At 46.4% G+C, this 16,718-nt stretch overlaps 1 protein-coding gene and 1 gene segment (V, D, J or C); both read left to right on the top strand.

Annotated features, from left to right (window-relative positions):
• LOC118531230 (immunoglobulin lambda variable 5-39-like) overlaps positions 1-16,718 on the top strand; it is a 416,407-nt gene that overhangs the window by 185,445 nt on the left and 214,244 nt on the right.
• Positions 14,886-16,718, top strand: part of LOC118531235 (immunoglobulin lambda-1 light chain-like) — a 227,392-nt gene continuing 225,559 nt past the window's right edge. Inside the window, exons 1-2 of the mRNA XM_078060721.1 lie at positions 14,886-14,984; positions 15,097-15,399. Coding sequence (XP_077916847.1) covers positions 14,939-14,984; positions 15,097-15,399 — 349 coding nt within the window. The 5' untranslated portion in view covers positions 14,886-14,938. The remainder of the gene's footprint in view (positions 14,985-15,096; positions 15,400-16,718) is intronic.

The following is a 16,718-nucleotide window of genomic DNA, read 5'->3' as shown; positions in this document are numbered from 1 at the left end:
CATTTTATTGTTATTATTCAGCTTCTGAGGATATGCTGATTTCAAAACATGCTTATAACAACAGATACATGATTTTTGAAATCTCTTCCCTCCAATACCTGAGGCTTTTCCCCAATCGACCAGGGGTTCACATGCTTGTAGTTTCTAAATATGTTGTATCTTATAGTGGAAATGTTTTGTTTATTTCCTGCTCCATAGCACCTCTCATTCCGAGCCTTTATAGGAACCTATTGACTGAGAGAAGTGGAAATTACCATTTTGCTGATGAACCAATGAAGTGGGCGCTATGATGAGTGGCCCAGATTCCGTGACAGTCATGTCACCCCTAATGCTGGAGGTCCAGACAGTCTTCACCTGTCAGTGCTCTCTTGAAACTGACTTCCCAGAGGGGATTTGCCCTCTCAAAGTCAAGCCCCTTCCCAGGGCAGCCTGTATGCAGTGATTGGTGGATGCACCAATAGATAGTCCGGGCTGTCCGGCTGCAATGTGGGAGCACCTGAAAGACGGTCCCAGTTCCAGCCCCCCTCCCCGCCCCAAGTTGGCTAAGACTGTACCACAGCCCCAACTAGGGCAACCCAGGATGAGCTTCTCAGATCTGCCTGCCTAAGGAAACCTGCCTCCCGGATGCCAGCAACGGGCGGCCTCCAGGCACAGGTGTCTCCAGCATCTGCCTTAGCTTCCTAAGTGAGGCTGTGTGCTTCCTGGGCAGCTGTCTGGCAGTGACTGAGCATGTCAGTGTGCAAGGGCTTGCCAGTTTTGCAAAGCTGGGATTCCTTTATGCTTACCTCTGCTCTGGAGCGCCCCATGTGGAAGGCTGAGATTTTCTCGCTGCTAGTGTGAGTTCAGAGACTCGAGCTCTCCGATCCTCCTTCGTGACCCTTCTCCCTTCTCAGAGGACACACCTGCACTGCTGTCTGTAGGCTCTCCCTGCTGACTCCTGCTCTCTCTCCCCTTTATTCTTCTCAGGCACTGTCTTCCTTTCATCTCCTGCACATCTCTCTCTGACTTGGTGACTGCCCTTGGGAGAGGCTGAAGTGTCACACCACTGGGTCTCATTCCCTGATCCTGCTCCCTCTCTTCCCTTGCATGGGGCAGGGGTGATGCCAACAGCACCCCCCAATACCTTTATGTGCTCACTTCCACCTCAGCGTCAGCGTCCAAGGAGAACCAGCCCGCAACAGGTGGCATCAGGAGGGTGACCAAGTAGCCTGGTTTGCCTGAGACTGAGGGGTATCTCAGGACAGGGAGCGATCAGGCCTAAAACTGGGACAGGCTTGGGCTATTCTACGTGTAGGACTACCTGAAAAAGGAGACACGGAAGTGGGATTCTGGAGCAATGAAGACCCCAATTGGGGGAGTAGGGATGGGAACACACAGAACAATGCAGTTGAAATTTTTACTGGAGGCAAACAGGATGATTTACCTGTAGGAAGAAATGCAAAAGCAGGGCCGTATGTCGGGCATTTGAGAAATATAAAGAGAAGAGTACTTTTAAGGAATGGGGGGACAACCTACTGCTTTCATTGTAGTGAGTGTTGCTAAGTGCAACTAATAATTTGCAAAAGTTAAAAGGCTGGGAGTAAAAATCATCAAGGACAAGTAAGAGTGAAAGCCAGAAATCCTCCTTGTTGGTTGAAAAAGACTCTTAATCTGCGCAGACAGAAGTCAGGGAAAGCTGAGGCCCAGAACTTAGTCCTAACAGGAGCAGACCTCCAGAAAACAACGACCTCTCTACTGGGCAGCTTTGCTATGCCCCAGTCAGGGCCCTGAATGGATTACTACAGGGTCCTGAGTCACAAGAATGGGCTATGTGGATCCAAGCGCCCAAAAGTCTTAAATCAATAATTCCCCTGATATATCCAAGCTGACAGAAGCGGCCCCTCTTAATCATTAGGGCCCATCCTTACCTTCTGAACTTTGCTTGAAGATGGGGCAGAAGCTTGGGTCCTGTGAAATAATACTCATCACCCCCAGCACCCCAACATCCATCCCTTCCTGCCATGTAGGCCTGTGGGCCAGTAAGTAAGATATGTCACCACAAAACCTGGACAGGAGTGTGCGGGGCCTGCTGGGGGGGTGGGATTAGGAGCTGCAGAACCAGCCAACACATATGGTCAGACCTGGAAGAGCATGCATGGGGCTGGATTGTGAGGGTGCAGGATCAGTGGGCAAAAGCTCAGATTGGATGAGGGAAGTTTATCCACTAGAAGCACTCTCAACTGGCAAGGATTTTGAGACAGTCTGCAAGCTCTCTGCCAGGATGACAACACTTAGAAAGAGTGAGAAAATGATGGCTTCAGAAACATCTAGCAGGAGGCTCTACCAGGTAAGGAGAGGTGATCCTCAGGAGGGCCTGGCAGACACAGCATTTACTTGAGCAGTGAGGAATATGCTGCCAGAGAAGCACTTCTTTGAGAAGTTCAGGGGGTGGCTCTCCTCTAGGTCAGGGCCAGGTGGAGGAGGCAGGGAAGGAAGAGCCTCTGCGATAGCAATAGGGAATGGCAGGACCCAGAAGGGACAGAAACACGTTGGTGAAGCTTAACCATAGAGGTCAAGTGAATGGCAAAGGGGGAGGTACCAGCAAGGGCTCCTGACCTTGGGAGGTGTTGGAAATGGTAAAGAGCCCTCAGGACAAGACAGATGGGCCACCAAGAAAGGTACTACTCGCCCTGTGATCAGAACAAGTAGGGAAGGGGGCCAGGAGCCTGAGAGCCAACCCCAATAATAAGTGTCCTAGAAAGCCAGATCTGCAATGTCATAATTCTGGAGTAGAGTACTGACTTCCTGTATGAGTTTCCTGTGGTGGTTGTGACGAATCACAGACTGGACAGAAGTTATCAAGAGAAAGTTATTCCCTCACAGTTCTGGAGGCCAGGTCTGAAATTACCAACACTGGGCCGAAATCAAGCTGTCAGTGGAGGCCATACTCCCTCCAGAGGCTCGAAGAGTGGATCCATTCCTTGCCTTTTCCATTGCTGTTGGCAGCCACTATTCCTTGACTTGTGGCTCCATCACTCTAATGTCTGCTTCCTCCTTCATATGGCCATCTCGTGTGTGTGTGTGTGTGTGTGTGTGTGTGATGTCCCTGTGTGTCTCTCTCATAAGAACATTTGTGATGTAGTTTATGGCCCAACCAAATAACCTAGGAACTCTTCCCGTCTGAAGATCCTTAATTTAATCATATCTGCATAGGATCTCTCTCCAAATATGATAACAATTACAGGACTTGTAAATGATTATACCTAATATCTTTGGGGCCACCAGTCAGCTCTTGACTCCCCATGTAAAACTTTGTGTTAAAAAAAAAATCACGTATCTCTTCATGGATGGAACTAGAGTCTGAGATTGTCCAGACAGGGCTCCCCTCTGATAAGGGGTCCTTGAAGCTGGACCCTCAAGCTGAGGCTTCTTTGAGCACTGTCCAGCTTCTTTGCACCTGCTGAGAAGACAAAATCTTTTCCAGGGTTCCTGGAACCTCCTCAGTTTCCCCCCTCTTGAGTTTTATGTCAGACATTTAAAAACTCCAAAGTGTTTTCTCTTTGTCCCATTTCTCTCCTGCATGTCTAATACCAGGATTGGCTTCAATATTTATTCAACATTCCTCTTGCTCTGAACTGAGGCTCCCAGGCAGTGATCCATTGACAAGTGTCCCCAGGCAAGCTGGTGGTCCTGAGGGGGGGGAGTGTGGTAGGTAACAAATTCCACTCTAGGTGGAGCTTCAAGAACTGATCTATGGAGCATGGAGTGGATTACACGGAACATTAGGGGTGGAGGGTGGAGAGCAAATTCCATTTGGGAAGGAGAGGGATGAAGGGTGGAAGGGAAGCTGAGTAGATTCCCTACTCTCCTCCTTATCTTTGCTGTTGGGCTGTCCCAGCTAAGCCACCAGGGGGCAGCAAGAGCCTAGATTTGGGGACTGCAGTGACCTCTTTTCCACCCCCCAAAGTCCTGTTGAGGTTTCTTCAGGTCCATGGGAGGTTTCAAGGGCTTCTTTCTCCCCAGTCACTCCTAAGGGGAAAAACTTGTAAGTCCCTTGTCCCCACTCTGTCCCTTCTCCACACAGGACACTCAACACCCCTAGGACTCAGTCCCAGACCAAATCTGAGGCCACTGCAGAGGCTAGGGACAGAGAGATGTGTGAACATCCACCCTAAGGAAAGGTGCAGAGGGAATGCCGCGTTCCCAGCCAGGCTTTGGTTTCTGGCAAAGGGGCTACTGGAGGCTTTCCTCAGTTCTGCTGGAAACCTCTGCTCACCCTCTTCATTCAGAGCAGGGATGAATAAGTCCTCAGCCTGCTCTGCAGCCAGAATTATGTTTTCCAGGAAGGGGTAAAGTGCGAAAGAGCAGATCCTCTGCCCCTTCCCTCCTGCAAGCCATGGGTGACTGCAGAGAGAGACCAAGAGAGTAAAAGCAGAGCACTGAGTGTGGTGTTTGACGGGGTGACATATGACAAAACTGCATTTTTTTTTAATTTTATTATGTTATGTTAGTCACCATACAATACATCATTAGTTTTTGATGTAGTGATCCATGATCCATCGTTTTCGTATAACACCCAGTGCTCCATGCAGTACGTGCCCTCCTTAATACCCATCACCGGGCTAACCAATCCCCCCTCCCCCCTCCCCTCTAAAACCCTGTTTGTTTCTCAGGTCCATAGTCTCTCATGGTTCATCTCTCCCTCCGATTCCCCCCGCCCATTTTTCCCTTCCTTCTCCTAATGTCCTCCATGTTATTCCTTATGTTCCACAAATAAGTGAAACCATATGATAATTGACTTTCTCTGCTTATTTCACTTAGCATAATCTCCTCCAGTCCCATCCATGTTGATGTAAAAGTTGGGTATTCATCTTTTCTGATGGCTGAGTAATATTCCATTGTATATATGGACCACATCTTCTTTATCCATTCATCTGTTGAAGGGCATCTCGGCTCTTTCCACAGTTTGGCTATTGCGGACATTGCTGCTATGAACATTGGGGTGCATATGGCCCTTCTTTTCACTACATCTGTGTCTTTGGGGTAAATACCCAGGAGTGCAATTGCTGGGTCATAGGGTAGCTCTATTTTTAAATTTTTGAGGAACCTCCACACTGTTTTCCAAAGTGGCTGTACCAACTTGCATTCCCACCAACAGTGTAAGAGGCTTCCCCTTTCTCCACAACCTCTCCAACATTTGTTGTTTCTTTCCTTGTCCATTTTGGCCATTCTAACTGGTGTAAGGTGGTAGCTCAGTGTGGTTTTGATTTGGATTTCCCTGATGGCTAATGATGATGAACATTTTTTCATGTGTCTGTTAGCCATTTGTATATCTTCATCAGAGAAGTGTCTGTTCACCTTTTCTGCCCACTTTTTGACTTGATTATTTGTTTTTTGGGTGTTGAGTTTGAGAAGTTCTTTATAGATTTTGGATACCAGCCCTTTATCTGTAGTGTCATTTGCAAATATCTTCTCCCATTCTGTGGGTTGCCTCTTTGTTTTGTTGACTGTTTCCTTTGCTGTGCAGAAGCTTTTTATCTTGATGAAGTCCCAAAAGTTCATTTTTGCTTTTGTTTCACTAGCTTTTGGAGATGTATCTTGAAAGAAGTTGCTGTGGCCGATGTCAAAGAGGTTACTGCCTATGTTCTCCTCTAGGATTTTGATGGATTCCTGTCTCACATTGAGGTCTTTCATCCACTTTGAGTTTATCTTTGTGAATGGTGTTAGAGAATGGTCGAGTTTCATTCTTCTGCATGTGGCTGTCCAATTTTCCCAGCACCATTTATTGAAGAGACTGCCTTTTTTCCATTGCATGTTTTTTCCTGCTTTGTCAAAGATTATTTGACCATAGAGTTGAGGGTCCATATCTGGGTTCTCTATTCTGTTCCATTGGTCTGTATGTCTGTTTTTGTGCCAGTACCATGCTGTCTTGGTGATCACAGCTTTGTAATATAGCTTGAAATCTGGCAACGTGATGCCCCCAGGTTTGTTTTTCTTTTTCAACATCTCCTTGGCGATTCGGGGTCTTTTCTGATTCCATACAAATTTGAGGATTGTTTGTTCCAGCACTTTGAAAAATGTCATTGGAATTTTGATCGGGATGGCATTGAAGGTATAGATTGCTCTGGGTAGCATAGACATTTTAACAATGTTTATTCTTCCGATCCATGAGCATGGAATATTTTTCCATCTTTTTGTGTCTTCTTCAATTTCTTTCATGAGTGTTTTGTAGTTCCTAGAGTATAGATCCTCTACCTCTTTGGTTAGGTTTATTCCAAGGTATCTTATGGTTTTTGGTGCTATTGTAAATGGAATCGTTTCTTTAATTTCTCTTTCAACAGTTGCGTTGTTAGTGTATAAGAAAGCAACTGATTTCTGTGCATTGATTTTGTATCCTGCCACATTACTGAATTGCTGGATGAGTTCTAGTAATTTGGGGGTGGAGTCTTTTGGGTTTTCCACATAAAGTATCATGTCGTCTGTGAAAAGAGAGAGTTTGACTCCTTCTTTGCCAATTTGAATACCTTTTATTTCTTTTTGTTGTCTGATTGCTGTTGCTAGGACTTCCAGTACTATGTTGAACAACAGTGGTGAGAGTGGGCACCCTTGACATGTTCCTGATCTTAAGGGAAAGGCTCCCAGCTTTTCCCCATTGAGGATGATATTCGCTATGGGTTTTTCATAGATGGATTTTATGAGCTTGAGGAATGTTCCCTCTATCCCTATACTCTGGAGAGTTTTAATCAGGAAAGGATGTTGTATTTTGTCAAATGCTTTTTCTGCATCAATTGAGAGGACCATATGGTTCTTCTCCCTCCTCTTATTAATGTGTTCTACCACATTGAATGATTTGCAAATGTTGAACCACCCTTGCATCCCAGGGATAAATCCCACTTGGTCATGGTAGATGATCCTTTTAATGTATTGTTGGATCCTATTAGCTAGGATTTTGTTGAGGATTTTGGAATCCATATTCATCAGGGATATCGGTCTGAAATTCTCCTTTTTGATGGGGTCTTTGCCTGGTTTGGGGATTAAGGTAATGCTGGCCTCATAGAATGAGTTTGGAAGTTTTACTTCTGTTTCTATTTTTTGAAACAGCTTCAGTAGAGTAGGTATTATTTCTTCTTTGAATGGTTGGAAGAATTCCCCAGGGAATCCATCAGGCCCTGGACTCTTGTTTCTTGGGAGGTTTTTGATCACTGCTTCAATCTCGTTACTGCTTATTGGCCTATTCAGGTTGTCAATTTCTTCCTGTTTCAGTCTTGGCAGCTTATAGGTTTCCAGGAAGGCCTCCATTTCATCCAGATTGCTCAGTTTATTGGCATATAGTTGTTGATAGTAATTTCTAATAATTGTTTCTATTTCCTTGGTGTTGGTTGTGATCTCTCCCCTTTCATTCATAATTTTATTAATTTGGGTCCTTTCTCTCTTCTTTTGGATAAGTCTGGCCAGTGGTTTATCAATCTTATTAATTCTTTCAAAGAACCAACTTCTAGTTTCGTTGATCTGATTTACTGTGTTTCTGGTTTCTAATTCATTGATTTCTGCTCTAATTTTAATTATTTCTCTTCTAATGCGTGGCTTAGGCATCGTTTGTTGCTTTTTCTCTAGTTCTTTAAGGTGTAGAGTTAATTGGTGAATTCAGGATTTTTCTATTTTTTTGAGTGAGGCTTGGATGGCTATGTATTTCCCCCTTAGGACCGCCTTTGCAGTATCCCATAGGGTTTGGACCGATGTGTTTTCGTTCTCATTGATTTCCATGAATTGTTTAAGTTCTTCTTTGATTTCTTGGTTGACCCAAACATTCTTGAGCAGAGTGGTCTTTAGCTTCCAAGTGTTTGAATTTCTGCCAAATTTTTTCTTGTGATTGAGTTCCAGTTTTAGAGCATTGTGGTCTGAGAATATGCAGGGAATAATCTCAATCTTTTGGTATCGGTTGAGACCTGATTTGTGACCCAGTATATGGTCTATTCTGGAGAAAGTTCCATGTGCGCTCGAGAAGAATGAGTATTCTGTTGTTTTAGGGTAGAATGTTCTGTAAATATCTATGAGGTCCATCTGGTCCAATGTATCATTCAAAGCTCTTGTTTCCTTGTTGATTTTCTGCTTAGATGATCTGTCCATTGCTGAGAGTGGAGTATTGAGGTCTCCTACAATGAACGTATTGTTATCAATATGACTCTTTATTTTGGTTAACAGTTGGCTTATGTAGATGGTTGCTCCCATGTTGGGGGCATAGATATTTACAATTGTTAGATCTTCTTGTTGGATAGACCCTTTAAGAATGATATAGTGTCCTTCTGTGTCTCTTATTAAAGACTTTAGCTTAAAATCTAATTTGTCTGATATAAGAATTGCTACCCCAGCTTTCTTTTGAGGTCCGCTGGCATGGAAGATAGATCTCCATCCCTTCACTTTCAGTCTGGATGTATCTTTAGGTTCAAAATGAGTCTCTTGTAGACAGCATATGGATGGGTCCTGTCTTTTTATCCAATCTGCAACCCTGTGCCGTTTTATGGGAGCGTTTAGGCCATTCACGTTGAGAGTGATTATTGAAAGATATGAATTAATTGTCATCATGTTGCCTGTGAAGACCTTGTTTTTATAGATTGTCCCTGTAAATTTCTGTTGTAGATCACTCTTGGGGTCTTTCTCCTTTTATAGAACCCCCCTTAATATTTCTTGCAGGGCCGGCTTAGTGGTCACATATTCTTTCAACTTCTGCCGGTCGTGGAAGCTCTGCATCTCTCCATCCATTCTAAATGAAAGCCTTGCTGGATAAAGTATTCTTGGCTGCATGTTCTTCTCATTTAGTACCCTGAATATGTCTTGCTAGGCCTTTCTGGCTTGCCAGGTCGCTGTGGATAGGTCTGACGTTATTCTGATGTTCCTCCCTCTGTACGTAAGGAATCTCTTCCCCCTAACTGCCCTTAAGATGGTTTCCTTGGTTCTAAGATTTGCAAGTTTTACTATTACATGCCGGGGTGTTGGCCTGTTTTCCTTGATCTTAGGTTGGGTCCTCTCTGCCTCTAGGACTCGAATGTTTGTTTCATTCCCCAGATTAGGGAAGTTCTCAGCTACGATTTGCTCAAATACATCTTCTAGCCCTCTCTTTCTCTCCACTCCCTCTGGGATTCCAATGATTCTGACATTGGAACACCTCATGGTGTCACTTATTTCTCTGATTCTATTTTCATGGACTCTGAGTTGTTTTTCCCTGGCCTCCTCTTTTCCCTTTTTATCTATTATACTGTCTTCCAGATCGCTTATTCTCTCTTCTGTCTCAGTTACCCTAGCTGTTAGATTATCTAGATTGGATTGGATCTCATTGATAGCATTTTTAAGTTCTGCCAATTCCCCTTTTATTTCTGCCCTTAGAGACTCTATGTTGCCATTAATTGATTTCTCCATTCTAGCCATTGTCTTCACAATTGCTAGCCTGAATTCCATCTCCGACATCTTGGTTATGTCTGCATCCATTTGTAAATCTGCAGCATAAGTCATAATCTCTGAGTCTTTTCTGTTTGGGGGGCTCCTCCTCCTAGTCATTCTGTTGATGGGTGTTTGAGGGAATGTATAGAGTCCAAATTATTGACCAGAACCCAAGCAAGATGCACCTGTTTTCTTGGGACCTTAGGGTTGCTGGCCTCTTGTTTTCCCAGCCTGTCTTCTGCGGGAGGGGCCTGCCGCACTGTTACTCAGGCAACCCTGTTTGGGCGGAGTTGCCCTGCGCCCCTGTGGCGGGGGATGGGTTCAGTGGGAATCAGTCTTTGGGGCTTTTGTTCTCTGGTGCCTTTCCCTGGCGGCTTTCCGCGTCTCTTCCGCGAGTCAGAGCAGAAGAGACCGTTTCCCACCCTCTGCCTCAGAGCAGAGAGACCTCAGTCTGTTCTTCAGTGAGCTCTCCAGGCCACACCGTCTCCGTTTCTGTCCGTGCTGCCATAAACTGCAGCGGCCTGGGTTGTGCGCCCCTCCGCAGCGCCCCCAGTGCTGCCTCCAGGTCGGGGCACGTCTCTGCCCTTTGTGCTTCTAAAACCGCCAGCTGCTCCCAGTTCGCGCGCGTGCAACTCCGCCGCTTGGGGTTTCCACCCCGGAGGTTGCAGTTCACCGGCGCGACCCCGGCGCACCGGGTTTCCGTCTCGGAGGCTGCAGTTCGCGTGCGCGCGACCCCGCGACCCCGCCGGTCTGGTCCTCCACCCCGGGGGCTGCCCTAAAGTCCTTTCCCGACGCTACCAGTCTGCGAGTCTGTGCCCCGTCCGCAGCGCGCGAGGCTGTCACTCACCGGGGGTGTAGGATCCCCACGGCCAGGCACCCTCCCGCCGCCGTTTATCCTCCGATATCTGCCCGCAGGATCACGGCTCCCCGCTTCGTACCTCACAACCAACCGCCTGCGATATTCTGTTTGTAGAGATCCAGATCTTCTTACATCTCAGGCTGGTTTCGTGGGTGCTCAGAGTGGTCTGGTAGATATCCAGCTCAATTCCGGGGACCAGTTGAAATAGGGTCCCCTACTCCTCCCCCATCTTTCCCCCCTCCCTCCAAAACTGCATTTCTATTTGTAGTTTCAAACCCAGCTAGGAATATTTTTTTCTAACATACCTGAATACAGCCTGGAAATTCTTTGGGCAAATTCCTTAGCTCAGCTTCCCTACCTCAACTCTTTCCTTGATTCATTCTGAAAACAGAATTACTGACCCAGCTGTTGGGGCACATTTCTGTGTCCTCAGAAAGATCCAGACATGTGAGGTATAAGAATATGGGCATTTCAGACAGAGGAGTAGCCTGTGCAAAGGTACTGAGGTAGAGGGAATATGGCTAATGAAGGAATAGAAAGAAATTTAATGGGCTGGGGAATGGTCCACTGGGGACTCAGAGGAGGGAGACTCATGGGGATCTGTGGGTAGCAGATAGATCACATCATGGCTGAAAGCCTGGTGAAGAGGGTGAGTATTTTCTAAGTGAAAAAAGAATTGATTTGAGGATTTTCCATAATTTATACATGAGTTTTACAGTCAGTCCTACTTAAAGTTTTTACCTTAAACAGATTCTTTTCTAGAAAGCACAACTAAGTTAAGCAACTCTCTGTCTATGAAAGAAACTTTACCTGAGGAATGTGCATAGCTTGGAAGTGAGGCCTTCTCAATGTGCACAAAGAGGACATTAGGAAGAAAATCCCATGTTCCCTGTGACACCAAAACATGCCCTGAGGAGAGGTCACTGGAGCTGGGTGCTCAGGCTAAACCTGACCCCATGCCCTTCTCCCAGTTCCTCAAACACTAGAATTCTCCTGCTTTCCGCTAGGTGTTTCTCAATCCTACAGAGCTTTCTCTTCCTCAGGCAATATTTTTTTCTTTCTACGTTTTGAGAAGCCAATCTATCTTCACCTGTTCTCATTTTTCTCACCCAGCCTTCCTACTGGGGTTGGTTCATTTAACAGCTAATGTTTCCTCAGCTCTGAGCCCAGAGATGCCTCACAAGCAATACCCTCGAGCCAAGGCTTTGGTGGGACATGCTGAATAATTGTGAGGTGAGCACTGGGCCACCTGGTGTGGTAGGTGGCACAGTCCATCCTGGAGGAAGTCACTGGAAAAAAGGAAATGCGCTTCCAGGGGATAGAAGACATCAGAGGGCCTTGCACTGAGCTGGATGGGGAAGGACGGAAGACTGGAGTGGGAGCACAGGAGGGATTTGGAAATCCCTCCCTCCTACTCAGCTGCCTTCCCGGGTGCGGGGGATGCACCCTCTGAGGCCACCAGGGGGCAGCAAGGGCCTGGATTTAGAGAAGGGATTTTCTATGGCTTAAGCTGTCTACAGTTGCTTCTCACTGAGCCCCTCTGAGGTCCCAAAGTGCTGTGCCCCCCCAAATCATCTTCTCAGAGGGCTAAAGAATAACCCAGGGCTCAGCCACAGGCCTCAGTCTCAAACCACCACAGAGACAGAGGATGGAGTGATGCATGATATCCTGAGGGCATAAGAAGAGTTGAGGGGGAATCATGGCCTCCAGCTCTGCTTTTAGGCCTGGGAAATGGGGCAATTGGATCTCAGTTAGTCAGCTTGGTACCCTGTCCCCATCTTTGTGTCACACACTGTGGAGGAGAAGCCTGGGCTTTCTCACTCAGGAACCACTGGATTCTCACCACAGGAAATGTAAGGATATCTGTGGGTTGGATCTATTTCCAGGGCACTGTCATGGGCTCAGTATGACCTGACTGACAACATGTTTAAGAGTTTTAAGTTTTGACTAACCTCTGCTGCCCAGGGAGGCTCAAGTATCTAGAATAGAGGGTCAGGCCAGAGGAGATGAGGAGAGGCAAGACAGGAAGCACATTTGCATGGAGGCCCCTCCATCTTCTGAGGCAGGGGGAGGGGATAAGAGAGGTCTGGGGGAGCCAGACCCAGGGTTGGGGTCTCAGAAGACAGTGTTCTTGGAGCATCTTCATCATGGCCTGGACTCTGATCCTCTTCACCCTCCTCACTCAGGACACAGGTGACCCCTCCAAGGAAGGGAGCATGGGGACATCTGGGCTTATCATTTGTCCGCCCCTCAGGCTCATCTGGGCCCCAACACTAAATCACCAGTGTGTTCTTTCTCTTTCCAGGTTCCTGGGCCCAGTCTGCCCTGACTCAACCTCCCTCAGTGTCCGGGGCTCTGTGACAGACCATCACCAACTACTGTGCTGGAAGTAGCAGTAACATTGGGAGTTATAATGTTGTCTCCTGGTTCCAACAGCCCCCAGGCACATACCCCAAACTCCTAATTTATAGTGTAAGTTCACGTCCATCAGGGATCCCTGATCGCTCCTCTGGCCCCAAGTCTGGCAACACGGCCTCCCTGACCATCTCTGGACTCCAGGCTGAAGATGAGGCTGATTATTATTGTTGCTCATATATAGCCAGTAACACTTACACAGTGGTCCAAGTTCACAGGGAAGTGAGATCAAACCTTGCCCTGTGCTCACAGGCTCCCTCCTTGCTCTGAAGATACTTCCCAACCCTCTACAGTGGGGTCTTCATGCAGCACAGTCTTGAAAATTCAGATGTCTCTGTTCCTCTTTCTTCTCGAGATAAAATAAACAAACACACTCTACCAACGGTCTGGAAAATGACAGAGTCTATTTGCTTCTGTGACATGGTCCTAGAAAATCACTCTTTCCAACTCTGCAATAGTAGGAACTGGGGACCATGAGACCCCTGTGCAGTGCGCTTCTTCCAATTTGCAGGGAATCCTTACTTCAGTGGCTGCATTTCACATGTGTATTCACACATGAATCAGTTTTCCAGAATTAATGGTGTCTTATTCAACCCAGTTTCCAACTTGCTCCTTTTTTTGGGGGGGGCAATGTTTTTTTTGAGTTATATTTACATATCATACAACTCTCCCATTTAAACCAATGGCTTGTAGTACATTCTCCAACTTGTGAAAACATCACCACCATCACATTGCTATCATCCTCAAAAGAAACCTTATACCTGTTGGCATTCATCTCCTTTCTACCAATTCTCCCAGCCCATATCAATCACTGATCTACTTTCTGTCCTGTAGCTTTGCCTAGTCTGGACATTTATGTACTTAGAGTTGCATAATATGGGATCTTTTGGGAATGACTTCTTTCACTTGAAAAAATATTTTCAAGGTTCATTCATGTTGTAGCATATATTAGTATTTTCTTACTTTTACTGCCAAAGTATATCCCGTTGTATGGATAAATCACATTGAAGAAGTGAGATATAAGACATTTTTCAGTCGTTTCCACCTTGTCCTAGTCAACATGAGCCTCCTTAGCGAACCATTCCTCTGTATATCAGTGATTGAAGCAATAGTACCCGAGAAAAGATCTGAAGATATAGTTGAGGGAATGAGGATAAGGGGAATTTGTTTTTTTCCAATGTCCCTTCATCATTGACCCCATTTCCAAGGAACCTGAACAGGGGAGAATATGATTTCAGACTCCATGATAGGTAGAATTTTCCTTCCTATGAGATCAGTGAATCCCTATCCTGGAAGCAGCCCTGCATGTGGACTGTCTGCACAATAGGGTGGGCTCTTTCCAAAATGGGTTCCTTGTTCCAGAAGGAAGAGTTATTTGGTGGGCATGTCCCCATTCCAAGGGGTCATCTACACATCAGGTTTCCACGATGAATAAACCCAATGTCTGGCTTAAATGCCCACTGGAGGGCAGGAGGCAGGGCAGAGCATGGGTTTCCAGTTCTCAGCTGCCTTCCCTGGCGCTTGGCATTTATCCTCTAATGCCACTAGGTGGCAGCGAGGGATTGAAATTGGGGGAAAACAATTTTTGTTGTTCTCCTGTATGCAGTTCCAATATTTCCTTCTGAAGCCACTGTAAGTGCGACACGGGGGAAGGGGGAGTCGACTATCTCTTGTGTTCCAACAGTCCTTTTATAAGTTCCAGTAAACATCTTCTAACCTCAAAACTGTAGAGCAGGCTAGAGTGATGCTTGAGGACAAGTTAACTGAGGGGCACCAAGAAGGAGTTGAGGGAGAATGAGATCCCATCTCTGCCTGTGTTCTTGGGAAGAGGAGTGATTGAATCTCCCCTAATCTCAGCCAGCCTGGAGAGCTCTCCTTACCCTCCTCCTGCACAGCAAAGTGGTCCTGGGATTCCTCCCCCATCCACACCAAGACTTCCCCACTGGAAGGTAAGGATGTTCCGGGGCTGGCTTGAATTCCTAGGGTCTGTCAGGGGCTCATTCTTTCATGATTCAGAAAATGCATGTGAAATGTTTTAGTGTCTGGATAGCTAAGCTCTGCTGCTCAGGGATGCAGAAGTATCTAGAATAGAGATTCATGTCAGAGTGGGTGAAGAAAGGCAGGTCAGGAAGCACATTTGCATGGAGGCCCCTCCCACTTCTGAGGCAGGGGGAGGGGATAAGAGAGTTATGGGGGAGCCAGAGCCAGGGTTGGGGTCTCAGAAGGCAGTGCTCTTGGGGTGCTTCCACCATGGCCTGGGCTCTGTTACTCCTCACCCTCCTCACTCAGGACACAGGTGAGACCTCCAGGAAAGGAAGCACAGGGACATCTGAGCTCATTGTTTGTCTCCTCAGACTTACCTGGGGCCCAGCCACTAAACTCACTAGATTGTGTTCTTTCTTTTTCAGGGTCCTGGGCCCAGTCCTCCCTGACTCAGCCATCCTCAGTGTCTGGGGCTCTGGGACAAACAGTTACCATCTCTTGCACTGGAACCAGCAATGACATTGGGAAGTATAATGATGTCTCCTGGTATCAACAGCTCCCAGGCATGTCCCCCAAAACCCTGATTTATAGTGTAAGTTCACGTCCATCAGGGATCCCTGATCGCTTCTCTGGCTCCAAGTCTGGCAACACGGCCTCCCTGACCATCTCTGGGCTCCAGGCTGAGGATGAGGCAGATTATTACTGTGCCTCATATAGAAGTGGTAGCACTCATCACAGTGGTCCAAGTTCATGGGGAAGTAAAACCAAAACCTGTCCTGTGCTCACAGGCTCCCTCCTTGCTCTGAAGATGCTTCCTCAATCTAAACCATGTGCAGAAGGGGCTTCATGCAAATGGCCTTGAGAATTCAGTTCTCTCTCAAGTCCTCTCCATCATGCAATATAGTAAAATGAAACAGGCATCCTGGTGAATTGTTGGGGGGAATTGACAGTCTCTTTGTTCCTTGCCATGTTCCCAGAAGATGATCTTTCCATTCCTCAATGGGAGGAAGAGAGGGACAAAGAGACCTGTGCTTTGTATAATGTTCACAGTTCTCAGGGACATCCTTACTTTAAATGACAACCTCTCACTCCTGTTAGTCGAGGTTGGAATCATTTATCCAGAAATGACCTTGTCTTACTCAACTCAGTGTCCATCATACTCTAATCAACATGATCCACTTTGGTGGGATATTGTTCTCCATGTCAGTTTTTGAGAAAACAGCAACTCAGTGAAAAGCTGAAGATCTAGCTGAAGGAATGAGTAGAAGAGGAAGATGTTGTTTTTCCAGTGTCCCTTCATGTTTGAGACCATACCCAAGGGAGCTGAACAAGGGGATTTGGAGTGGAGACTCTATGGTATGTAGAAGGTCCCCTCACCTCAGACAAATGAATCCCTATCAGGATTCAGCCCTGTCTCCCTGACAGGGTGGGCTCTTTCCAACATGGTTCCATTTTCCACCTGGGAAGAGAAGGCTTGTCTCCATTCCTCAGGGAATCCCATTATATCTGATTTTCATAAGGAGCCAGCCCAAGTTCTACCTGGAATCCCAGTTATGACAAATCACTAAATACACATACACATCATATATGTCCAAGGGTTCTCTATCCATTTTTGAACCTGGTGTAGACCAGAGAAAACCTGTTTCAATAACCAGTTGTTCTCAGTCTGCCAGAATTTTCCTAGTTTTAGCAGTGAAACTGCCATATCTTGGCAATGCCCTCACTCTGGGGCAAATCAGGATGCATGGTCAGCTTTCCTGAGAACTCAGTCTCTCTCATTATGTTCTCTCCTTTAGTTAATTTTCCAAATCTCTTTCCAGTTGCCTACTTTCTTCCCCAAATAAATGGTCAATACCTTCATGCTTTAGTCAGTAGGCTGGAAATGTGCCACACATTGACCCCTAAGCAGCTGGGTCACACCACAGTGAGAAGGTGCATCCGCTTTTGAAGACACAGAATAAAGACCCGAGTTGGTCCCTCATATTTGTGGAAGGCTGTATAAAGACTATATCTGCATGTTGGATGTGTGTCCTTGTGGAGAAACCCT

The sequence above is a fragment of the Halichoerus grypus genome, chromosome 13, assembly GCF_964656455.1.
Source record: "Halichoerus grypus chromosome 13, mHalGry1.hap1.1, whole genome shotgun sequence".
Lineage (NCBI taxonomy): Eukaryota > Metazoa > Chordata > Mammalia > Carnivora > Phocidae > Halichoerus > Halichoerus grypus.
Note: the sequence above shows the minus strand (reverse complement) of the source record. Positions and strands in the feature narration are given on the sequence as shown.